We start from the raw sequence: 27,157 nt of genomic DNA, 5'->3' as shown, positions 1-27,157 counted from the left end.
GCAGGCGGACAACTTCCCAAAGGGGTGGTCAGTGAAAATATAAAGGGAGAAAGTGAAGAAAAGGAGCCCCCTCCCCTAAAGTCTGGCTGTTGTGATTGTCTGTGCAGGCTGGGGTGGAGAGACAAATTGCATAAGAAATCATTTCAGTTACTACACATAATGCTAGCTGTGGCATTTTACATATTTGTCTAATTTTGAAGAGATATTCCTCTGGAATAATTCATGAACCTTGCCAAATTTGTTCTTGGACAAAGTTGTAGATTATTTTGTAATCAGCTCTGGGGCCCATGACTGGTGAGGTGATAGGATTCCCTGTTTGGTTTCCACAGTATAGGGCTTGCCAAGCCTTTATCCAGGCTTTGCTCAGTAGGCTAACTCGAGTCTCATTGACTTACATAAAATTCCTTTTGTTTTAGTAAGCAGAAACGTGGTGTCTTAACTTGTGTGGCTCAGTGATGGCTGCAAAGCGTCAACTCACCATGCGTGTCTACCCTACACCACCACTAAATGCTGAGCTCAGGATGTGACGGAGCAAAATCGGCATGTTGGCCCCGGCCTGAGCCTGTGCTTTCTCTAACATCACGTACATCAGTGACCACTATCCACAGATACTCTGGAACTGGAACTGTGCTTGCTGGAGATAGGAAAGGATTTCTGTTTTTGAGTGTTTTCCTCTCTCCTATTCTCAAAACAACCAAAACCATAAAACATAGATTGTGACCTTCCTAGAAAGTTACAAAAATGGTGTACAAATATGTTGTGATTTTTTTTTTATTTTTTAAAAATTTTTTATTGGTGCATTGTATTTATACATCATGATGAAGCAAAAAACTTGTGTAGACATAAATGCACACATCACCCAGCCAGCCCCCACCCAGTCCCCATCACACTCCCTCCCCGTCCCTCTCTCTCATGCTTGGCTTAGGGGTTGACTATGATATGAATTAGTACATCAAGCGCTTTAAAGAGTTTCCGTCTCCCCTTCTTCCATCCCCACAGTTAGGTTGCCTTTTTTGCTCCTCTATAGGATCTCCTTTTTCACCTGGAGTTCCTCCTATGACCCCTTTCAAGTAGGAGCATTCACTGAATAATAAAATTTAAATACAATATTAAAATATAATGACGCAGGTACTGTAATGCTAAGAAACCGGCCCCCACTTACCTACTTTCTGTGCTGCTACCCCCAGCTCTTAAACACGCAATGATCTGTTATTATTCTGACCAGAAGCCACAGTGGGACAGTGCTTTGACTCCCTGCTTCATGAGGTTGGCCCAGAGAGAAATGCTGTGTACCAGAGGCTACATGGAGGATCATGTAAGAATAAACTATTGTCTCCATGTGAAAGAGGTGCTCAAGAGACAAACATTGGCCCTTTGTTCTGTAGCATTCAGTATGACCTTACCTTTCATAGCCATTTATTTTTCTTGATTGAGTCTTTGGAAATGAGTAAATTTAAAAGCTAACATTTTGAATTGAATTTCTGCATTGAGTAGGATGTCCATGTGTTTGATAATCTTCTCAAGGACTAGGGGTTCTGGATTGAAGTTTGGGTCTCACAAGTTAGCTGGTGAAATGAACTGTTAGATGACGCTCAACATGCATATTTGTAAGGGAAGAGTATAATTCCTCAGAGGATTCTCTCAGGGACAAAATGAGAGCATGGGACTAGGTGCAGCGGCCTGTGCCTGTAATCCCAGCCACTCAGGAGGCTGAGGCAGGAGCATCAAAAGCTCAAGGGCAGCCTGGGCAACTTAGCAAGACTCTGTCTCAAAATAAAAAGGGATTGGGAGGTAGTGCAGTGGTAGACTGCTTACCTGGCCTAGGAAGCCCTGGGTTTGATCCCCAGTACTGAAGGAGGGGGGGGAACTAGAGCATAGAGTTACTCTACCTCTAATATGATACGGAAACTCCTGTGTTATCCATATGGTGCTCAGCAGATGAGGCAGACTGGGCAACCGACTTTTACCTCTAAATTGTTATGTAGATTGAGACCTAAGAAATTACACTCAAATCTTGGGATTTTAGAGTATGTTTACTAACTAAATTCACTATACTTCCTCACCTGAGCTAAATATTTGAAGAAATATAAATTTTATTCTGTGCACTTTAATTTTTATGCTGGGAACTGAACCCAGGGACATTCTCCCTCTCTGAGCTACACTCTAGCCCTGTTTGTTTGTTTGTTTGTTTGTTTATTTATTTGAAACAGGGTCTCGCTAAGTAGCGGAGTACCTCGATAAGTTGCTGAGGCTGGCCTGTGATCTGCCTGTCTCAGCCTACCAAGTACTGGGATTATAGACATGTGCCACTACTCCTGGCTTATTCTATGAACTATAGTCATCTGGATAATTTAGGTTTAAATATATCGAAATTGTAGAAAAAGTGGGAGCTGAAGGAATTGGGAGGAGAGAGTGTACATGGCAGGGTAGAATTCTTTTCCACTTTGGCTACCACCTGATTGGCTGAGGTTCCGAAGGGCCCTTCCGTTTCTGTGGGAAGGCTTCCAGACCTAGAGCAGTCAAGCCAACAATCAGGTCTGGCACGTTTGGATGGAGAACTTGCAGAGACAGCTACAAAGTCGAATGTGAAAGAATCATGCTGAAATTTGGAGAAGATAGATTAAAAGAATATTCCAAACAACTTGGATGGTGAATAGAAACTAACTCTATTGATCCCGTTGCTATTAATCTGAAGAAGGCATTGAGTCTGTTTAATGTGTTGGCCATTTTAATTGAGGAAATGTTTAAACAAGATATTCCTGAATTTTATTGACACCCCCTTACTCTCATTCTGTCCTCCAACCTAGTTTTCCCACAAATTCCATTACACATGGCTGTGCCTGCTCAGGGCCTCAGGATTGCAGCTGTTGGTTGGAGAGCACATGTGGTAGAGGTTGGAGTGGTGAGGCTAGTTACTAACTGACCAGTTCTTTTAAAGCACAAAACCAGTGCCATTTTCATCATTTGCCAGGTTGTCCTCATGAGCTCCTCAAAGGCATTTGTTTGCTTTGTGCACCGAATGTTTTTTGAGATTATGAAAAGACAGTTTTCCTCAGGTGAACGCTATCAATAAGATCTGGGAGAAAGTGGAGTCCATTGACAGACAGTAGCAGTTGACTCTTCCTGGCACTCATGGAGTTTTAAACCTAACTCTTCCATCTTTTTGTTGCATATTTCCTTCTCTTATGTGGCCACAAAGCATTTTTACTTGTTATATGAATTGTTTTCCTAAAATATAGATATGAAGCTGTGCATAGTGGCACAGGCCTATAATCCCAGTACTTGGGATGCTGCTAAAGATCACAGGTTCAAGGCCAGCCTCATCAACTTAGATCCTCAGCAGCTTAATAAGACCCTGGTTTCAAAAGTAAAAAATAAAATAGGGATAGGGTGTATCTCAGAGGTAGAATGCCCCTGGGTTCAATCCTAGTGCCACCCCTCACCACACACACACACACACACACACACACACACACACACACACACACAGAGTCTAGGGGCTGGGGATGGAGCTCAGAGGCAAAAATGGCCCAAGGTTCAATCCCTAGTACCAAAAACAAATATTTAAAAAATGGATCTTATAAAAATAAAAATTTAAAAAAATAGATCTTTTTGTATCTTCACTGCTTTGTTTGAATTTTCATCTCAACTCTGTTTGGTGCCATCTAACATAATTCTGAAGCTTGACATCCCACTCTCCTGTCAATACATGGCCTGGAAATTCAAAAATTTTTTTATTACTACAGGAAGAAGAAACCATTTAAAAAGTACATCAACTGCCAAAAGTCACGCTGTACATGAAATTATATCACACAATCTAAAATATTTTAAATTTGGAATTCTTTATCCTTACTAAGGCTTTTTATATAGATGATAAAATTTATTGAATATTAAAATTAAATTATTTTTCTTTAATAAATTATAGGCTTTAGAAAACAAGGAAGTTATTAACCAGATTTTAAAACTTTAATGTGAAAAAGCAATACTTGGGATCACATTATTTGAGTTTCTAACACCATGAGATGTTTTAACTCTTTAGGAAAAGAAAATTTATAGATAAAGGTATTCCTGAGGATGGATGAATGGACATTTGCATTTATATTTACTTATAAATAAAATCCTTATTTAGCACTTTGAAGTTTCTAAAAGCAGAATGTTATTGCTTTAGTGAGAGTAAATAACACCAAGCATAACTGCTTCATATAGTTTTTTTAAACACATAATCTGTAGGTTTTGCTATCCTTTCTAGCCATGCTTAAAAATATTACTTCTGTATCACTAAGTAGTATTTGCTACTGAAAGAAATGGGGACCCTTTGACGAATGAGTAGTTTTAGGTCCGAGGCAGGAAAGGTACGAGTTGAACCTGGAATATCTTGCATACCAGAAAGCAAGGAAGCTATCAGAGACTGCTAGGACCTTTGCAAACAAACTCGAAGACCAATTCCAGTATGTTCTTGTAAATTTAGATCAATAAAGGTATAAACCACAGTGGATTTTGAAACATGCCAAATAAGCTTCAATCTATGAGGTCTTTATTATGCTTCAAAAAATAAAAACCTCACTGGTCATGTTTAGAGAATATTAAAGACTACTTCATTGTTCTGAGAACTGGTGAGTAAAGAGAACCAAGCATCTGCTCTGCCTTTCTTTTATGATCTGAGTCCAGCGTACCCAAGAGGGGAATTTCTCTTTGTAGAAATATTCCAGCTAATGAATCAAGAATAAATAGTGGACTATCACTTTAAAGTTTCTAATCAGTCATTGGGCTAGACAAATATGAGTGGCTAACAATATGACAAGAAGTCGATCAGACATGATGTGCCTCCTGATGGAAGTTTAGACACAGGGTGTAGCAGCCCCCCTCCCTTCAATAGAGCTTGAGTCAGGTCCTCTAGGTCAAGTTAACAGTTTATAAGAATAAAGAGGAAAGAGTGACACGCTAAACAGCACTGTTTTAGATGCAATGTACAAAATTCAGATTTGCAAACTACCAAATGATTCAGTTCCTTCAACAACAATACAAATATTGCAGAGATGGACTAGAAATGAAAAAGAAACCTTTAGATAAAAGAAATTTAAAGAACATATCAAAGAATCATAGTGCATGAACCATATTTGAATCCACATCAAAACAAAATTGTAAGACATTAGAATGCTCATTTAATCATATTAAATAGTTATTTTAACTTTTAGGTATGATAATACTAGTATAAGTTGGTATTTTTAATGCCCTTATCTTTTGAAGACACACACTGAAATATTTATAAGTGGTGTTTAGCATTTATTCCAAAATAATGGGGCCAACAGCAGGGAGTGGGTGGGGTAACAAATGAAGCAAGATTGGTCAAGTATATGAAGCCAGAAAATAGATGCAGCTAATCTGTTATTCTTTGTCTTTTACATATATTTGAATATTTCCAAAATAAAAGTTAATATGTAAATATGTAAAATTAATAAGACTGTAATGTTTCACCTAGGTTAAATGTTAAAAAGAGTCTTTTATCACAAAATACCTAATAAAGTAGGAAAACTCTGAGACACTAACTTTTGTAGGTTTTTGTAATGAAAACACTATGATAGCATGTGTAAGATGAAAGGAGGATTTCATGTTTGAGGATAGCTTCAGCAACTAGTGAGACTCCCAGCAACCTAGTGAGATCCTGTTTCAAAACAAAGAGGGAAAAAGGGCTGGAAATGTAGCTCAAAGGTAAAATGCTTCTGAGTTAGATCACCAATACAAAAAAAAAAAAAGAATGAAAATAGTCTGGTATATGGATAAATACTGCAGACCGGGTAACTTCTTAACACCACACATAGACGTAAAGTCAAAAGGAAGACTCCAAACTGTGTTATAAATTAGGAATCTCAGGACCTAAAAAACTTTTATATCTAGTTGGGACAGATTTAAAATGATTTGCCTAGAAAATATATGCAATTAATTATAAATGTGGTGGATATGTGGACTGAAGGGGACGCTATAGGCTTAACAAGCAAGACTTTTACATCCCCTAGAACTCTTCCAGGGATCTGCTCCTCAGATAGGTAGGTGGTGCCATTGTATTTCTCAGTTGACTTTTTTTCTTGTGGGTAAATAACCTTGTGTTTGTTTATTCCTAGTTGGGGGATGGCGGTCAACGTGTATTCTACCTCGATAACCCAAGAGACTATGAGCAGACATGACATCATCGCATGGGTTAATGACATAGTATCTTTAAACTACACAAAAGTGGAGCAGCTTTGTTCAGGTAAGAGCTCATCTGTTTAAGTATTTACCTTAAATTTACTTAAGTATTTACCTTAAGTTTACTTAAGTTTACTTAAGTATTTACCTTAAGTTTACTGTCTTGTAGAATGTGATTTTAAGAACCACAGATGATATATTTGGGGTAGGAAAATTACACGTCAGTATTGATGTATAATTAAAGTTGGAACACTCAGGTATAGCAAAAGAACATATGGAAGAAGAGATGTTGATGAGCATCTCAGAGTGTGGAGCCATCCTGATGAGCACCATGGACTGTTTCTTGCCTGCGCTCTGTAACAATCTCTGTAGTGCTGTCTCCTAGCCTCTTCGTCATCCCCTATCTGCTTCTACACTTGCTATTAAAAGCAGAGTGCATCCAGCAGTGCCCTTCCTTTAACATCTCCAGGGTCCACACTGTCTTTCCCGTGGAGTAAAATTCAGTCTTTACCTGGCTGATAAGGTCTTCTCTCTTCTGGCTGCCCTTGTTCTTCTTCTCAATTTTATCCGGTACCTCTCTCCCTCAGAAAGTATTCTTTGTTTTCTAAGGTCTCAGTCCCATTGGCATACACTGATTATTCAATCTCTTTGCTCAGAAGATTGTCCTCCTCCTTTTTGTTTGTGGTAAAATCCTATTCACACTTTCAAATCAGCTCACCTGCTACCCACACTCTGACGCATTCCCTGGTTTTCGCCATGTTCATGGAACACCGTTTCCACGCCTCTGGAATAGCACTTGCTGCACTGTTACAGTGGCTTGTCCTGCTCCCTTGAAGGCTCTAGAACAGAGCTCTTGAAGATAGGCCTAACTTTTTTGTCAAATGCCTGCAGTGGCATTATACCTGATACCAGCTAGGTCTGCAAGAAATGCATAATGAGTTAAATTTGCTTCTAAGAAGATTCAGTTTCAATAATAAAGTAGAATCATGTTATAGAGTAATTCACTCTTACTTCTCCACACTTATCAAAGAAATAATCTTCCTTTGAAAACAGTGTATTTTCTTCTTGTGAACTAGTAGGCAAGACATTTCCTTTCTGTCTCTGGCTCTTACATAAAAATGGTATGAGAAAATAGAACAGATATTGAAATGTGTTTGTGTAAAATCAGTGAGGCAGAGTAGACACCAGGGAGTCATCGGTTTTAGCGGATGCGTTGGTGCTGGACATCCTCCTATCTTTTCTAGTGGTTCGTGTGTAACAAAGATTTCATGTCGTACGGTCAGAGCTTGGAAGGCCCAGCAGTCATTCTCGCATCATGCCCAAGCCCAGCACCTACTAGTGTGCATGTTCTCCTTTTACCAGGTCTGGATTTGATCAGAATACAATACAGGAGCAATTTTCAATACTATCGACATTTCTTCCTCCTTGATCATTTTCTATGTAGCAGGCAGTAAAGTTGGCTAAATCCTTGGCATTACCCCACCCACCTCTCTGTGCCCAGGCCTCGAAACAGGAAGCCCTGTGACTTACTAGGTCAGGAGTAGATGTGCTAACTGGTTCTCTGCCATTCAATCAAAATAGAGAAAAGCAGGCTTCTGCTGTAATATGCCAGGTTTTATATTGTGGGCCTACTCAAGTGGCCCTCAGTTGTTTTCAGGAATAACTCTTATTTTATCTTACTCAACTTCAAACCTCTACTCACTATATTATTGTGCTATTCTTGCTGTACATGCTGGAGGTTGTTAATATTTTATATTTAATTTGCTGAACAAAATAAAAAGTTCTGTTACTAGCAATTTCTTTGTTAATAGCACAATGCATTTCATATTTCAGTTGTTTGTGATATTGTCCAGTTCTCCATAGTGCCTGACGCAGTGTTCCTTAGAAGTGCTCTTTTGGGGAATGAATGAAAAGCAATTTGTAAGTGATGAGAGGAAAAGACCAAAAAAATTATCTTCACCCACAAAGTGGGTGTCTGTACATGTGAATAGAGGGAGGAGAATTGGTTATCAAGAAAAACAGACATGACAACAAAGGGAGAAAATTTTAGTCATGAGTCTTAAATGTTAAAGAAACTCATGAGATGCTTAGAAAGCGAAGGGTTCTTGTACGTTAACACACTGGGTACATTTGACAACCATTTGCAGCTACATTGCTGCTATCAAGTGTGGCTTGATGAAACTGCAGACTCCATTCAACAGAAATGATTTCCATCAAGATAACATCCTGGCTACAGAAGTTACAAGGCTGATAGTTCAGAAAAATAACGTACTTTAAAGGGTCCTTCCTACTCTGAACTGTGTTTCTTACAAGAACACAAATAGACATGTTGGTCTTTGTAGTAGAAAGACAGGTCTTTTGTATTAGGCAATAGTTTTCTAAAAGTATAAACTATGGGCTAGGTATATGTATAATCTTCTGGGGAGCTGCTGAAAAAGCAGATTCTTGGCATCCTTGACCAAATCGGTGCTTCTGAGTGTGAAGCCTAGAAACCTACATTTTCAAAAGCAACCTAAAGCCAGGTGTGGTGGTCCACGCTTGTAATCCCAGTACTTGAGAGGCTGAGACAAAAAGATCATAGGTTCATGGCCAGCCTCAGCAACTTATCGAGGTACTCCGCTACTTAGTGAGACCCTGTTTCAAAATAAAGAATAAAATAGGGCTAGAGTTGTATCTTGGAAGTAGAATACCTCTCGGTTCAATCCCCATTGCCAAAAAAATAAATAAAAAGCAACCCAAGCTGGGCATATGGCACACATTTGGAATGTGTGTAATTTGTAATTTGTAACAGTAATTTGGAGACAGATAGGACTGTCTGTTCAAGGAGAGCCTCAGCAAGTAGTGAGATTCTTATCAACCTAGTGAAACTGTTTCAAAATAAAAAAAAATAATAAAATAGGGTTGGGGGTATAGTTAGGCAGAATGCCTCTAGGTTTAATCCCCAGGGCCACAAAAATAAAATAAAATACAATAAAAAATAAACTTAAAAAGCAACCTAATACTTCTGTCTGTAGCTTAGATCTTACAGTATATTTTTGAGAAACCCCAAACCACCAGAAGTGGTTAAAGTACCAAAAATGTATCTGGCACAGTTTTCTTATTTATAATTTAATCTGTGACTTTTTCCTTCAGCAGTGGTATTTAGCAGAGGAAGCTACTATTCTGTTTATTTATTCATGAATTTATTTATTTATACCCTTCATTGTTCTAGAACACATTTAAGGAAGCTGGGACAGTGCAATTAGGATAAGAACAAATCCATGTATTGTCGACCTAAGGCATTTATCCTTATTATACTTACGAATAGTCCAATTTGAGGGTTAGATTTTTTCTGTAGTATTTAATTCCTTTTAGTTTACTGTCTGGGGTTTTATTTTAGCAGTGTCCTGTGAAAAGGCATACACAAAATACGTTCATATATTTAAACTGATTTTTTTTTCTTGTGCAACCTCATTCCTTACTCTCTTTCCTGAAGACTTAGGTTCTAATCCTGGCCCAGCTGTTTTTGCCCCATTAGTTATCCTTAACCCTTTTTATTTCCAGCTAAGAGATCTTTCTCTAGCTCAATATTAAAACTAAAATCAGCTTTTCTTCAGCTCATAAAGAACTGAAATACTGCCTGATATCATTGGTGTTCTTGTTCTCTTGTCTACTTTTATAAAGCTCTTCATATCTCTCTCTCTCTCTCTCTCTCTCTCTCTCTCTCTCTCTCTCCCCCCCCCCCTGTGTGCCTGTGTGTGTGTGTGTGTGTGTGTGTGTGTGTGTGTGTGTGTTGATTGATTAGTTAGTTAGTTACTGAGGGTGGAACCCAGGGCCATTATACCTCCGAGCTACACCTCCAGCCCTATTTTATTCTTTTATTTTGAAACAGGACCTCACTAAGTTGCTGGCCACAAACCTGCAATCCTTCTGTCTCAGCCTCTCAAGTACTAAGATTACAAGCATACATGACCATGCCTGGCTATAAAACTCTTTAGAGGAAAGATGGTATAAGAAGGTAGAATACTGGAAATACATTGTGGTGAATTGCAAAACAATGAATGTGACTCATTCTTCTTTTATTTTATCTCAAGGATGTAGCCTTATGAACATTTTCTTTGATCCTTAATCTGGGTTGTGTAATTATTTGCATATTTAGTTGACATTTATTTCTGGTGAAAACAACCATTAAATTCCAAGTAAAAGAAGTGAGCTATATATATGGAGAATGGACTTAATGAATGTATACACATCAGTTATGTTTAAATTATTGTGGATTTTCTTCTGTGGAGTGAGGAGTTGGACTACACATAATATCACATTGGTCTGTCTTAGAAATATTTTATATGTTCATTCACCTGCTTTATACAACTTCCAGGACTTTTCAGGAGAGCCGAGGATGTTGTTTTTGCTTGAGTACCAGCGCCTGCCAGCTTTAGGTCATGAAGATGAATGGGCAGCATGGTGCTAAAAATTGTTAAAAACAGTTCTAGAAACTTGAGATACTTTATTAAAGATGTTAGAAAAGGCAGTGGACTGCATGGAATGAAAGGGGAAAGAGAAATGGGGAGGGGAGTTTGATGGGAGAGGGAGGAAATATATGTTTTCCTCAGCCCTCACCCCTGTCCCAAAATACCAGGCCTCTTTTAAAACTGGCTTCTGACATTCATTCTTCCATGTTGAGATCCTCCGCTCTAGGCCATCTAGGCAGCAGAGCCAGGTACCCTAGTTCAGTCTTTTTCTTACTAGTACCTCCCTCCCACTCCCTCTCAGGACGAGGAAACGGCTGACTTAGAGTAGGCACTGAGGTGCATTCCACGTCAGGAGGGGTTCACCAGTACTGTCGCCCTACCCTGTACTGTCTCTATGTGACTGAGGCCCCAGTTATTTTCCTAGGCATTGGAGTATTTTAATAAAATACCATTTGAATTAAACCATTTTTTATGAAAATTTGGAGTATTTTTCTTGACTGACTTTAAAAAAAAAAGGTAGAAAAACTATCAAGATTTGATTCAGTTGCAATTTGTGCTTCTCCAAATTGGTCCAGGTTTTGTCTTGGATCCAGTCCCTGGTATATTCTTCTTCCAGGAAAACTTCTGAATTTGGCTGATGACACAGTGGTGGCATGATGCTGGGTGCATGGTGGCCCTGCGGGGGGACTGAGATTTACAGTGTGCTCTGGGGTTCTCATAGGTGTGGCCATCAGAAAGCTGTGACCTGGACAGCAGGTCCTCTGGGGTTTACCCTGGTGGCAGTCACTTTTGACCACAAATCTGTGCCTGTTAAATAGATTGATCCCAACCAAGCATGGACTCTGCCATGCCTCTTCTCTTTATCCACAGAGACCTCTGTCAAAAGGACAGGTTAGTGATGAACTTAGCTCAGAAGCTAAATTTAGCAAGGCTGCTCACTGGCTCGCTCATATTGAAACCAAGTAAGGCTACTCTGTCAGTGTGTGTAACCTAAGAGTTTACTTAGCTTTGTAAAGTCATAGACTACTAACATCTGTAAGAAAGTTAAGCCATCTCAGATTGTGTTACTATTGTTAGAGAAGTAATTGTTCAGTGTTGGAAATTATTCATACTTGGAGGTCTTAGGCAGAGTGTTTTGTTTTGCTCACAATTTTTCTTTCAAATTTTATTTGACACGAGCTAATTTTGAAGTCAGTTTACTTGGTCTCAGCCTACCAACTAATTGGAGTAGAGGGGCAAAAGGCAAGCTAGAGAATGAGAGGGAGGGATCCTACCTTTTCAGTTGCTGCAGTGTATAAAGGGAATTTGCTTTTTGAGCAAAATACAAAATATAATAGGTTTTTATTCTTCCTAATATATATATATATATATATATATATATATATATATATATATATATACATACACATACACACACATATACACACACACACTCTTCTGTGGAAGTTAAACATAAATTGGTGTATTGGGGTTTTTTTCTTGTTTACTACCTTTTATAATGCTAAATAACATACTAGGGAAAAGTATATGCATTCACCTTCATTTACCAAATGGTCCCTATAAATTTTGTTTTTTATATATATGGGTTATATATCTTTGAAAACAATCAGCCACACTCTCTGATCTCATTACTGTGTTCAGCTTTAATAGACAGCATTTATTTTACTTAACAAACATGTTTTGAGCTTTTCCTTGGGCTAGGTCTTGGGGACCAGGTGATTAGTAAGACATGGCCATTGTCCTGGAAGCCTTCAAAGAATTCGGTACAACAGAGTATTGTCCTGCAGAAGACCGGAGACCACAGTGTGGTTAAGCCTGTTTGGAGAGAGCCGGGACACACAGAGTAGGAAGTAGATGAAGGGACTGGGGTGGTGCAAGAGGACACACATTCAGACTCTTTGGCAGTGGTCAGGCCCTGGAGGACAGAATGGCTGCAGTCAGGGACACATCTCAGGAATGCTATCCTTTCTCTGGAGCCAGATGAAATGACCTGTGTGTAGGAGAAACCTTTTTTTTCCTACTGACAGATGTCTAGGGTGGCCTTTGTCTTGTGACATGGGACGCTAGACAGTAACTAAGGCATATTGCTTGTTTAGGTACAGCCCTTCGATACTCAAAACATATTGTCTTTTCTAAGACAAGGGTTTTCCTGATGATCTCATCAGAGAAGTATGTGAAATTTGTTTTTACTCTACTTGCTTGAAGCAACTATGCATACATGCGGGATTTTTCTCAGGAAACCATAGAATTGCTAACTTCTTCTGAAGGAATGCAACAGACATTTAAAAATTCCATAAAGCCATACCTTAGTGATAACTATTTGGGCCTCTAACTGGATAGGAGCCATGCATTATAACCATATCCTGCTCTCATTAGTTTCTACTGAGGTTCTTGTGGATGGATAATGAGGGGAAATTTTTTTTTTTAAACATAAGAAACAGGCTAGGGAAAAGAGATCACCTGGAATATAATTATTTTATTGAAAACTCATAGTATGTATACTTAATGAAAAATCAAAGAACATGTAATCACAATGAATTTAATATGGTTAGCAGGAATAGAGCAAATATATGACATATTATGAAACTCTTTAATCTTTGTCTCTGAATTCTAAATGAGATCACACACACAAAAATAGTAACTTTAGGAATTTGTACAAATCAGCACCCTTAGTTTAATTCTGGGCTTTTCATGTCTTATTATTTTTACTTTATCTGGAAAAATTCCCAGAGATAATAGGTGAGTGTAATCTTCAGGATACCATTGAGTATATCATATCACTAATTCACACACAACTCTGGTGTCTACCTGTAAACTCTGCCCCTAAACCATAAATGGGATATAGGTTTAGAGATGAGAACTTCCGTATGTGAAGTGGGTTATCCAAAAACCAGGGTGGGCTCAAGCGATGAGGATGCTGCGATAACAGTTAATGAGCTCCAGAAGCCCCAGCATCGACTCCATTAACTCTAGGCCCTGGAGTTCTGACTCTGGGGATCTTTAGTAAAGGGTATGGGAAGTGGTGTTGGAGCCAAACACTTGGCAGGCTTTAGGACTCTTTTATAACTCAGAACTCTAATTACAGAGCCCTTAGAGCCCCTTCTCCTTTGGTTTTGTCTCTGTTTTATGATAAGATGCTTGTGCATGATGACACGCTTATTTTGAAATAATTTGCCAAGATCTATAAAAACTAGTATCTTAACAAGAAAAAGTATGCTCCAACATATTGAAAGTTATTTTGATTTTTCTCAAGATGTCATTTATTTCACATGATGGATATATTCCTTGTAAAACATTTTTATCTCATATTACTATTTTTTTCTTTTTATTTTCTCCCTTCCAGTTTAAAGGATCTAAAGATTTTCACAGGAAGGGTGTCGATTTGGGAGAAAAAAGAGTCACTTCCTTTTATAAATAAATTTATGATGACTTAATCACCTAATATATTTATCTGAGGAAATACTTAAGAACTGAATATACATTCAGATTTTTAGCAGATAAACTAGAGGATCTTAGGAGTGTGTCCATGCCATTTCTTTGCTGGTGGGAAGCCAAGGAGCTCATTTTGTTCTTGGGGGGGGGGTCGTCCTTTGAATCTAAAACATGAGTTTTGGTTATTTTATATTTCATATCTGGAGCAGTTCAGTTCAGCCCCACTCATGCTTATGGCTCTGACTCTTCTAACCAGACACATAGTCCATACCTCTCTACTTTGAGGGCATAATGATGTCACAGCACCTCAACCACTCAGTATGCTTGCTTTTTGACATGTATCATTTCTTCTAATTCTTACAACAACCTAGTATGGAGGAAGAATAGGAACTTTTATTCCTATTTTATATGTAAGCTCAGAATAATTTCTGCCAGGGAAAGAACAGCCAGGGCGATGCCTCTGCAGAGGTTCACAGTTATATCTATGCACAATCCACTGCTTGTACCCCAGGAGTGTGGTCCTTATGTCCATTCCAGGCTTGCTCTTACAGCTTGTTTCTGGGAGGACTTCACATCCTTATTTTCTTCTTCCTATGCCATTGAAGAAAATAAAACATCTTCTGGAATAATTTCATTGCAAGGGTCTCCCAAAGACTTTTTCATCAAGGTATCACTGTTTTTCAGTTATTTAGTTCATTTCAGAAGTTTGAATTGCAGTAGCCATATTAAGAGGCTCCCTTAGTACTTCTCCAGCTCCTCCTTTAATATGAAAAGTTGACATTCTCTTAGTCTCATATATAAAGGGATGTCCTACTGCAGCCTTTAAGAGTCACCTGTTTCCCTTCCATTTCCTTTTGTATGTGTGTGGTGCTAGGGATTGAACCCAGGGGCATTTTAACTCCGAGCTACACCCTCTGCCCAATTTTTTATTCTTTATTTTGAAACAGGTTCTCACTAAGTTGTGAAGGGCCTTACTAAGTAGCTGAGGCACGATCTAGTCCTTGATTCACTGGCCTCATTTCTTTGGGCCTGTGACAAAACAGTACATCATGGCAGAGAGATGTGTGCCAGAGCAAAACCATTCAACTCATAGCCAGAAAGAGAACAGGGTCCCATAATCCTCCTCAGAGGTATGCCCCAACCATCTAAAGGCCTCCCATGGAACCATCTCCCAAAGGCTTGGTATCTCCCAGGAAATTACCCTGGGGTTGGTACCAAGCCTTTAACATCTGTGCCTGTGGAGGACACTCCAGATCTAAGCTATAGCGGCAGTCTTAAGTACCTATTCACTCTTCAACCACAAGAAGCTTACTGGCATGTAAGTCAATCCACTGAATACAGATGTATGTATGTATGTATGTATATAATGTACATAGAGAGAGAGAAAGATGAAAGATTGGAAGATAGGAGAAAATGAAACAGTTCTGCACTGGAAATAGAAATGCTTCATTTACGATGTACGACTACAATGCACCATTAAGAAAAAGAAAGAAAAAAATAAGAGAAATGCTTCATTTAGGAAATAATAGGATATTTACACCAAATTTCAAAGTAAAGGTGACAAAAGAACATTTTACGTAGGGAAAGTTTGACCAATGCAGAGAGAAGGTTCAGTGTCTAATGTGCCTGAAGAATATGCATAAGGAGCTGCAAGGGCGTGGTGGCATACACTTGTCATCCCAGCATTCGGGAGGCTGAGACAGGAGGATCACGGTTCACAGACAGCCTCAGCTACTTAGCAAGGCCCTTTGCAACTCAGTGAGGCCCTGTTTCAAAAATAAAAGGTCTGAAAAATAGGACTGAGGGTGTAGCTCAGAGGTAGAATGCCTCTGGGTTCCATCCCCAGTACTGCAAGAAGAAGGAGAAGGAGAGGGAGAAGGAGAAGGAGAAGGAGAGGAGGAGGAGGAGGAGGAGGAGGAGGAGGAGGAGGAGGAGGAGGAGGAGGAGGAGGAGGAGGAGGAAGCGGCGGCGGCGGTAGTGTAGATCAGAATGCATTGCAGCAAAAGAGGGAGCTGATACTTCAAGTAATCAGGGCTGTCACATTTAAAGAGATAATAAAGGTTTAGCACGGTCTAGAAAGGCTTTTTGTCTTAGCCATGCTTGAATCTTTGGCCAAACAGCTATATAAATTTTGTAGATGGCTAATATACATTATGAAGTTGAGTTGAAATATTATTCAAACTGAGGTTTTAGTGTGGACAGGATTCAGACTGAGAGGGGAGGAGTTTGAGCACAGGCGCCATGTAGATATCACTTTGATGTTCTTCACGTTATTCCTGCAGCCAGCAGGTGTTTACTGAGGAAAGGGTACACAGAGTGTTGTTGGTAACGTGTCAGGTGCTAAGCCAAGATCTGAGGATCAGCAATGTGCAAAAACACAAGACAACACAGATCATACCTAGTTAGGACCTCTTCCTTTACTATCAAAGTTCTCGTTGACATCTATCCAGAACATCCGGGGTTTTTTTGGGGGGGGATTGATTTTTGTTTTAGCTTACTAGAGTACAAAGCATAGGTAGAACAAGGTCCCAGCACAAAAGCAGGCTTCTAGCCTCTTTGTCAGACATTTTGTAACACTAATGAACAGTGTGTGTGTGTGTGTGTGTGTGTGTGTGTGTGTGTGTGTGTGTATCTGAAATACTAGAGGGCATTCAGTTTCTACACAATAAAGACATTTAAAGCAAGCAACCCAAAATTTTGCTACCTTTCCACAGAAAGGCAGCAAAATTTTTCTATTTTTTCTCAATTGTGTTTGGAATTTATAGTTTATCAGACATGTAGCTATTACATTAAAAAGAAAAAAGAGAAAGTGTCAGAAATCACTGTCAGATGTTTAGGCATGTTAGATGCATACCTGGGAGCCGAAGAACTGACTTGCTCGGCAACCCAGAAAGTAGCCATCACTCTGCAGTGAGTTTTTTCCCACCCTGAAGCCATTTTATAATTCTGACAGATAGCAAGTTACCTCTCTTTGTCCTCTCCCTTCCAAGGGTGTGTTCTTTCTCAAGAATCTACACTCATAATCTCCCATGACCAAATTATTTGACAGTAAGAAGCCATGTACATGTGAAGCCAATTCCAGCACACGTTCCTGCTGTTCTCTTCATGTTCTCCCAATGGAGACCCATCCTACAATTTTATTGCTTCTATATCACATTTTATGGCATTGTATGGAAGAACTTTAGAAAGTCCTGTAGAAGGAGCAAGATTACAATGAGAACATGTATGTCAGTTTTAAAATTACATATAATTGTGTTGGAATCCACTATTTTAAAAATAAAAACAAAACCTTTTCCTGCTTCATTTATTTCTTTTCTTAAATTATTTTATTATTCTTTCATTTCAGCTATAGTCATGATTGAATCCCTGAAGTCCATACCTTACAGTCATCATGCTAAATTGAGTTCTTTCTAATACTAGGATTGTGTTTAGGAAACACAGTGTTCTGGGATTAACTTAGTAAATATAAGGAAAGCAGCCCTTTGTAGAACAGTGTTCTGCTGTGTGTCACAGTCTGCAGCAGTGTTCCAACGTCGCCACTCCTGAGTTTCCTTTGGTTGCTGAGGTTTCTCTGGTGCTGTGCCCAGGCTGCCGGACTCACTCCAGCCCTAGGCCTCCTTGTCAGGGAGCTGTGGGAGAAGTGGCAGTTGAGGGCATTGTTGGTACAGTTGACAGCTGGCAGACTGGTTTGGAAAGAGTGGTAAAAGGCAGGAGCCTCACCTTCAGGTTTGGGGAGAAGATGGAAAAGGCTTAGATCTGGGAAGGAATCCTGGAGCTCCCAGTCCCAGGGAGAGTGACCTCAGCCACAAAGAGAGAGACCTGAGAAGAAGGTGCCTTGCTCAGTAGTGGGCCTCAGGCCCGTCCGCACCTCCATGTCCAAGTCCATACAGCGGCCTGGCATGCATAACTCTTGACAGAATGAGGTAGACAGGGATTCAGGCAGAATTCCATGAGAAAATGGGAAAAGTTTATCTGCTTTAGGTTTCTTACCCTTAGTTTAATTTGCCCCCAAAATAAGCTTCTCCTGAAAATTGGCGCTTAAAAATGGCATTGCATAGACACTCACTCCCTAAAGACAATTGTGTCAAGAAATCAGTATTGCTTCCTTATGGCCCACCAAACTAAGTTAAGATTCTTGTCATGGCATTTAAAGCCTCGAGCATTCTGGCTGCAGCCCATCTTCCCAGCATCTACCCCGCAGCTTTCCTACTCGTATCCTGCACGGCTCCACACCTTTCCCTGTTTATTCCAGTTCTCTGCCTTTGTTTGGAATGCCTGTTTTGAAGGGCATCTCCAGTGCCCCTCCCCCGCTCTTCCTTATCCTTTCTACACGATGTGAACTCTCTCTCTTTGCAATTTTCAGAGCTGTACTGACTTGGAATCACTGGCTACTTGCTTAAAGCCTTCAGCATTAGAAGTCAAATTCCCTGAGGACTAGCCAGGTGTGGTGGTGCACACCTGTAAAATCTTGTACTTGGGAGGCTGAGACGGGAGGGTTGCAGGTTCAGGACCAGCCTCAACAACTTAGACTCTCAACCACGTAGCAAAACTTTCAAAAACAATCAATCAATCAACAAAAAGGTCTTCAGGGTATAGCTCAGAGATAGAATATCTTTTGGGTTCAATCATTAGTCACAGAGAAAGAGAGAGAACCCCTCAGAATAGAGTTCATCCACACCTCTCTCACTTGTTTTTGCCTTGTAGCGAAGGCTTCTTCTAGTCGCTTTCCTCTCTGTCTGGAATTCCAGACCCTAAGTCTAGCTCTATTCTCAGACTCCAGCCTCCGGGACGTCTTGCAGCCAGCTTCAGTGTCAGGCTCCCTGGAAGCCAGTGACATTTCATCTGGTTCTCCACTCCTGCTCTCTGCTCCAGGTGCCCGCGCTTCCTCCTTTCTTGACTCTTGTGTGGAAGCCATTCTGCTCCTATGATGCAGTATATGCCATACAGCTTGGTTAGATAAAACTTGAAGAAAACATCACCCAAAAGGAACTCACCAGCATTAGGAACTGGGAGTAAAACTGGGCACCTAGAAGTTGGTACATGAAAAGGCTCTTTGTTATCTTCCACACCAGACCAGGGTAATCCTTCACCCGCCATGTCTTCACCAGCCAATTGTCTGGCTCTTTTTCTGTATCATGAGGCAGGTTTGAAGTTTTGTATTTTTTTTTCTCTAAGACATTAAAACACAAGGTTACAGGGCAATTACAATTTAGTTGAATGAGGCAACTGTGAATAGACCAGTTACATTTCACTGTTATTAGCAATGTTCTAGCTTTCAGTGCAGAATTATAATAATTAATTTCTCTGAAAATTATTTTTGCAACTACCACTCTTAAAACACTAGCTCCCTCGTATGTATATGCAGTCCTGGGGATTAAACCCAGAGGCATTCTTCCTCTGAGCTATACTCCCAACCCTTTTTATTTTTAATTTTGAAACAGGGTCTCACTAGGTTGCTAAGAGTCTCCCTACATTGTTAAGGCTGTCCTTGAACCTATAATCCTCCTGTCTCAGCCTCCCAAGTACTAGGATCACAAGTGCACACCATCACGCTTAGCTACTTAAATCTTAACCAACAGCTATTTTTTATTTAGTTTTTTACTGCATTGAGATTTCCTTTTGAATGATAAAATAAAATATTTTTCATTCTTCCATGACATTTCTGTGAAGAAACACTTTTAAATCAACTGAGCACATTGATCTTAATACCTAATTAACTTTTTTTGTAGCTGGTCTAATTTTTAATGTTGTTTGCAAGTCTCTTGATACAGTTCTGACCTAAAGGAAACATTACTTTTAAAAAAGTATTCTTGGTTCTTGAAGAATTAACTGAGAATTCTGGTACCTTGAACTGCAATTTGCTACATAGAATTTGATACATAGAATCATTATAGAATTTTTATATAGGATTTCTACCATATGAATTAGTTAAAAAAGGAAAGACTTTTGGCACTTCTGAGATGAAAGATCAATCACATGGTTTGACAGGCCTTTTAATTTATCTGCTGATCTGCCTGAATAATAATTGCTAGTTTATTTATTGCATTTTCTATAAAAGAAAAGAGATGAGCATGTCCCTTGACAGCTTACTATGTGTTGAAGAGAGAAGAGGGTGGGGGGGTTTCAGCACTGTCCACAATTCAGAGGCCTCCATCCGTGTCCACGGGCATGTTGAAACCTTCCTGCTGGTTTTCACTCCTTTTCCTCTGTGTGGACCGATGGGAAAGCTTCTTGGCTGGGGGCTTATTTGTAGTGGGAAAGAAACATTCAAGCAGTAGGAAGAAGCAGCAGGCCCAACTGAGGGCCGTGGGAATTCAGAGCAACAATCTGAGTGGAAACCATATTTCTGAACGCCCAGTCATTGTTTTTGCATTCGTGACTGGGACAGGTAAGATAAACAGTGTCCTAAGTTCATGTTAGCACAGTTAAATAATACTGTGGTCACTGAGGCTGTCAAGCAGTAGTTCATGCCAGGAATGTGAACGATGCCTGTAAAAACAACACAAAGTTACTACTTATTTAATCATGTTTTTGTTGAATTGCAATGATACAGTTGAACTTTGGGATTGAAAATTCTCTTAAAATGTTAAACGTTTAAAGCCTATTTTTTCAGTTGCCATTAAACTCTTTCAAACCTTTGTATTGTTGGTAGCAAGAGTTCTGTGGATGTGCTGAAAGTCTGTCACCCTGTAGCCCGTATTTTGCAGCCTCCCCTTCCTTTTTAGTAAGTCCTGATTTCCCAAACGCGATCTGCCTTCGGCATGGAGTTTGGCAACATGCGCTTTGGTTCTGTAGGAGCATCGGATCAAGGAGTGATGAGACCAAATGCAAAAAGAAAGCTGGAATGATTTTGTGTATGTGGTGTAAAAAACATTCTAATATGAGAGATATTTTAATTATTAATATTCCACTGTTAGAGATGGCAGAAAATCTTTGCTACTGGGTATGTAAATGTCGGGAGCTCAAAGAGGAGCACGTGAAGATCAAGCCTCCAGAACTGTAATGTGGAGAGGGAGTGTTTGCTGGGAAGTGTGCCTCCAGCTGCAGCCGTGCACTAGTTCTCATATTAACTGTGACGGAAGGCGGTGATGGCCACAAGCAAGGGCACTGGCCAACATCTTAGTCACATGAAGATGAAAGGTCACTGTCTCCTAATGAGCAGAAACATTGAATAGCCCTTAAAAGAGAAGTCGATGACAGACTGAGAGTTAGAGAATCGTCTAATTTTAGAGCTTTGCACTCTATCTAACCCTGACATTTTGCAGACAATCATACTGTTGGCTCAGAAGGGTGTGATGACATGTCACAGCCCATTCAACATGGTGAAGCCTTAGATCCAAGGGCCAACACTCCAGTTCCCTAGCTCCATGTTAGCTTGAGAGAATCCACTTTTTTACATGTTATTTACCTATCGTGACTCCTGTAATAAAGGGCTTGAATATATAGAAGTATCCAGTAAATCATGGTTGTCATTTTTTTTCTAACCCCTCATCAATATCAAATAAAATTCTGGAAAATAAAAAGTTAATATTGAAATCCCTTGATGGTATGGGCATCTTTGTATAATAGTTCCTTGGCCTGTGAGACTATTAGGCAATTTGAGTAGCTATTCGTGGCAGAACCCAATATGGCTTAATGTCCTCTCTACAGATTGTGTTGATTTCTGGAAAGTGCTTTGAGGGTTTTTATTGTTTTTGTTTTTGTTTTTGTTTTTTTGGACAGCAATAAAAACACATTTACCAGCCCATAGGGAGGGAGGGAGGGAAGACGAGAGAGAGAGAGACAGACAGACAGACAGACAGACACACATATGAGAGAACAGTATGATTATAAAGAGATGAAATGCTTATTTGTATCAAATAAAATTCCTATTAAGACATAAAATCACAACACTGAGGCAGGCATCCAGCCCAAGATTTTATTCTTGCCGGGCAGGATATAAGTGATACTCCTAATGTCAGTCCAGAACGTTCATATATTCTTTTATCATTCCTTTTAGAATTATAATTTAGAAAAATTTTCCAACTCTCATTGAACTTTTGAATTTTCAGTAATAATTTCCAATAAGCAGGAGGAGAGAGAAAAGCAAAAATATTTATAAAATTTGAACTTCAGAGTTTAAATTTCACTCTATTGCTTATTCTCTGGATGATTTTCTGAGACTTGTTCCCAAGTTTGTAAAATAGTTAATGATAATAAAAATAAGAATCTTAAGGGGATGCAGAATGATTTTAAAAAATCAATATGAAAGTTCTACCAGTGAGTATCTTAATTTCTCATATGTTCCATAAGTTTATTAAGTTATATTTTTGTCTGAATATTTCCTTTTTAAATGTCTATTTATTCTGATATTACTCCACTGTTGAAGTTTTTAGATCTGGTGAAAATGAGTTTCTCTTATTTAGCCTTTCTTTCATTATCTCATACTTAAATCATATCCTCCCAAACCTTTTGAGTTTGAGTATTCATTTTTGAGCTCTACCCTCTTCATACAGAGCCTCCAACTGTTAATTTTGGATTCCTATACTCAAACTTGTGAACTCCATTGTGTCACATCTGATATTTTTGCGTTCTTATGGCTTTAAGCACAGACATAGTACACCTATAGAAAGACGAAATCGTTTCCACTTTTCCTACTTGTTTTCAGATTCTTGTGACCTTCCAGAGTCTCGTAACTTGAGCTGATGGGCTCAAATTAGAGCCCACCATAGTCAACCTTGTGGTAAACACAGCACCCTTCAGTTTGGATCACTTTTATCTAAGTCTGTTTTATTTATTTATTTATTTATTTATTTATTTATTTATTTATTTATTTTTGGTGGTCCTGGGGTTCCTGGAAGTCCTTCTACCTCCAGGCTATACTCCCAGACCTATGTTTTATATTTTTATTTGGAAACAGGGTCTCTAATGCCAGCGCGGCTGCCTTCGAACCTGCGGGATCCTCCTGTCTCCGTCTCCCAAGCGCGGGGATGACAAGCGTGCGCCACACGCCCGGCTTTATTTAACCTTTTGAAGCTATCTTTCACATTTGTACAGTCCTGGTCTTCAAAGTGTTTTAGTTTAGATTTTTTTAAAATTATACCTCCATCAGATCTTAAAAGAATATTTTCTGTAGATTCTTATAATTTTCTTCTTATAATCCCTCTTATTTGGGAGTTGAGCAACATTAAAAGTTTACTATTTACCAGGCTTTATTTTAATTTAGCAGCTACAACCTGATAAACTTTATTCATTAGCCAGATGTTCATTAAAACTCTCTTATGCCCAGTACTGTATTAAATGCTTAGATACAGAAGGGACCAAGACAGATAAGGTACAAGCAGTCTTAACACACATTTCATAGAAGATAAACCATGAACTAACATATGTATTAGCAGTAAAATGCCAGACATAAAACGGGACGAGGTGTTGAGGAGTGACTGGAGGACCACTCGGAGTCCATGGTAAGGGAAGGCCTCTCGGAGGAGGTGACATCTCAGCCTTGATCAGAGGAACAAGAAGGACGTAGGCGCATGACATTCCAGGTGAAGCTGTGTGTAAAGGTCCTGGTGCAGAGGCAGACATGACGTGTTCTAGGAACAGCAAGGAAGCCAGTGTGGTGAGAGAGAAGTGTCTTGATCACAGAGCATTGTAGGCTAGGGAAGGAGTCTGATTTTATAGTGGATTCACAGAAAGCTGCTGGGGTATTCTTAGCAAAATAGTTAAATGATCCAAGTAATAGTAACTTTAGCACAAAGTGGTAAAAATTAGATCCATGCAAAATGTAGAGCACGTTACTGCAAGAGTAAGAGTGCCCCCAGATCTCAGTTGGTGATTGCAACAATGTTGTGGATTTATACAGTAGAATATTATTCAGCTATAAAATGATTGGCATGATTCATGCCACACTGATGAGCCATGAAAAGATTTTCCTGTGTGAAAGAAACCTAACATAATGGCCACAATACTGTATGATTCTATGTATGTGAAATGTGTAGAATAGGCAAAAGCATAGGGATAGGAAATAGATTAGTGGTTGCCAGGGCCTCGGGGAAGGAGAATATACAGACTGGCTGCTAATGGACATGAAGTTTCTTTTTGTGGTAATGGAAATCTTTTAGAATTAGATAGTGGTAATGGATGTACAGTTCTCTGAATACATTCAAAACCACTGAATTCTACACTTTGAAAGGTTGAACTTTATAATGAATTATATCTCATTAAAGCTTTTATTAAATTAGTAGTAAATCAATGCCATATACTTAAAAAAAACTATTACTTTCTTAGTGCCAAGAATAACAAATTCAAAAAATATAATGGAAAGTATAAATTCATGATAAAATTTAAGCAAATTTTGAGAAAGAACAGAAAGGAAATTGTCCTACAGACAGTAATATGTAGTATAGTTCAGACTTTAAATAATTGAGAGTGTGGGAATATTATAGAGAGAGACAAAATAAAACATTTAAAAGTCTATAAAAAGACCTAAAGCTATATATTATGAAAGTAATATAGCCAGGCATGGTGGCACATGCTTATAATCCCTGTACTTGGTAGGCTAAGACTAGAGGATCACAGGCTTGAGGAGAGCCATCAGTGATACTCTCATCAACCTAGTGAGACCCTGTTTTAAAATAAAAATAGGGCTGGGGTGTAGCTCAGTGGTAGAATGCTCCTCGTTCGATCCCCAGTACCACACACATACAAAAAGAGAACAAGAAAGTGACACATAGTATAGTAAGGTCAATGTTCCTTATGGAAAATAGAGATTACCTGTCATGTAGAAATGGTCAACTCCTAGCTAATTTTGTCCTTTGGTAGTTTTTGAATTAATGTTGGCAAGCTTAAGCAGAAGAATTTTTAGGAGAGAGATTGGGTAGCCCAGAGTCAAGGGGAAGCCAACTCAGAAGATGAAGGAGCCAAAGGACGCTAAGGAGTGGGTCCAGCTGCCCTGTGTGTGGGGGTGGCCAGGTCTGGACCTCACTCTACTGTCGCTGCTCAGGATTCCCGACCCACGGCTGCCCCCGTGACTAAACTGTCATTGTCTCTGTATTTCTCTCACTCCCTCCACTCAGAGGCCCAGGCAGGAATATCCAAGGCAGAGCCCAGTTCGTGGGGTGTGTCCTTACTGCTAGAGCAGGACAGGGAGGCCTGTCCACCTCTGGCTGCTACAGTGGGGGGCAGGGCCCAGTGGCATCTCCCCAGGTAGAAAGGTGTCCAAATGCAGAGAAGCCAAACGTGGCAGATTTCTACTAACATTTGGAATGACTAAAGTTAGAACTATACATCATAGACCAAAATAAATGCCACATGGATTCAAAATTTAAATGTAAAACCTCAGACCATAAAAGTAATTAAAGAAACTACATATGAATATGTATGTGATCTTCATTTGGGAAAGTTGCTGAGCATGATATAAATACCAGAAAACCATTGAGAATATTAGCAGAAAATATTTAAATGATTCAGAGAAGGAATCATGATTTGTTAAGTTAAAACAAAAGTTTACATAAAAGTATATGATTACATTTTAAAGTATTATATGTGTGTGTGTGTGTGTGTGTGTGTGTGTGTGTGTGTGTGTGTGTGTGTTTTGCAGTACTGGGGATGGAACCCAGGGGAATTCTACCTCTGAGCTCCACTCCCTACCCCTATTTTTTATTTTGAAACAGGGTCTCACTGAGTTGCGAAGGGCCTCAATAAGTAGCTGAGGCTCTCGGCAAACCACGATCCTCCTATCTCAGCTTCCCAAATTCTGGGATTATAAGTGTGCGCCACCACACCTGGCGAAAGTATTAACACATTTTAAAAATTTTTTATTGGTGCATTGTAGTCATACATTTTAATGGTATACAAGATGGTGGAGACATACATGCACACATCACCCAAATAGCACCTACCCAATTCCCACCCCATTCCTTCCCCCTGCCTCCTTCCCATGCTTGGCTTAGTGACAAATTTGATATGTTTATTAATGTACATCATGTGCTTTAGAGAGTTTTCCTCTTCCCCCTTTCCATCCCCTCAGATCGCCTTATTTGTTCATCTTTCTTATTTCTTATTTCTTATTTCTTATTTTTTCTTATTATTGTCTTATTTCTCCCTAGCTTTCACCTATCAGGGAGAACATCTGATTTCTTATTTTTTGTGACTGACTAATTTCACTTAACATAATGTCCTCCAGTTCCATTCATTTCCCTGTAAATGATGCAATTGTGTTCTTCTTTTTAAGGAAAAAATATAACTCCCTCCCCAAAAGATTAGAGTGATATATACTAGAACTACGATTCTATCTTTGAGGAAGACACTAAGAGTGATTTTTCTTCCTTCCCTCTCTATGAAGTAGTTGTTTTCCCCCCCAAAACTAGAGAGAGAGAGAGAGAGAGAGAGAGAGAGAGAGAGAGAGAGTGTGTGTGTGTGTGTGTGTGTGTGTGTGTGTGTGTGTGTGTGTGTGTGTACGGCACTGAGGATTGACCCAGGGGCATTCTACCTCTGAGACACACTCCCAGCTGTATTTTTTATTCTTTATTTTGAAACCTGGTCTCACTAAGTTGCGGAGGCCTCACTAAGTAACTGAGGCTTGCTGCGAACCCAGATCCTCCTATCTCAGCCTCCCAAGTACTGGGATTACAAGCGTGCATCACCACACCCGGCTTCAAAAATCATTATTTCATTTTGAATTTGAAAGGTGAGTGGTTTAGGTGGTTGATTTTTGAGAATATATAGTATCTGAATCTCCACACATTAAATCTATGCTAAATGTTATAAACATTTTAATTTGACAGAGTGGTAGGGAAATAGTTGTTTTGACACCCCCACATCTATAAAAGCGATGTTCAAGCAACTGTTAGACTAATTGTAAGGATCCCCATATCATGACGTTTCTCTTACCATCCCCCAGTGCTTCCCGCTTTAGTAATGTTTTGTCTTGTTTTTCTGGAGAACCCATCTGCTTGATGGGAGACTCACCGCTTGACAGTCAGGGTGTTGGCATCTGAGGGAAGGCAGATGCAGGCACGCTGTAGAGTTTGTTCTGGCCTATATTTCATCACTGCATGTCATTACCTGCAAAACACAAGTGTGCCCATATTATCTGTCATTTGCTTCCTGGT

The 27,157-nt window shown here is 39.4% G+C and overlaps 1 protein-coding gene across 3 annotated transcripts in view; it reads left to right on the top strand.

Moving 5' to 3' along the window:
• Positions 1-27,157, top strand: part of MAPRE2 (microtubule associated protein RP/EB family member 2) — a gene marked incomplete at both ends in the record, with an annotated part of 159,507 nt that overhangs the window by 91,632 nt on the left and 40,718 nt on the right. For 2 of the 3 annotated variants that reach the window (XM_080714793.1, XM_080714792.1), the window contains one exon: positions 6,120-6,247. The exons of the other annotated variant lie outside the window; for it this stretch is intronic. In XM_080714793.1, coding sequence (XP_080570919.1) covers positions 6,120-6,247 — 128 coding nt within the window. The remainder of the gene's footprint in view (positions 1-6,119; positions 6,248-27,157) is intronic. 3 annotated transcript variants of the gene reach the window in all.

Source organism: Muscardinus avellanarius (genome assembly GCF_963383645.1).
Source record: "Muscardinus avellanarius genome assembly, chromosome: 17".
In the NCBI taxonomy this organism is placed as follows: domain Eukaryota; kingdom Metazoa; phylum Chordata; class Mammalia; order Rodentia; family Gliridae; genus Muscardinus; species Muscardinus avellanarius.
Note: the sequence above shows the minus strand (reverse complement) of the source record. Positions and strands in the feature narration are given on the sequence as shown.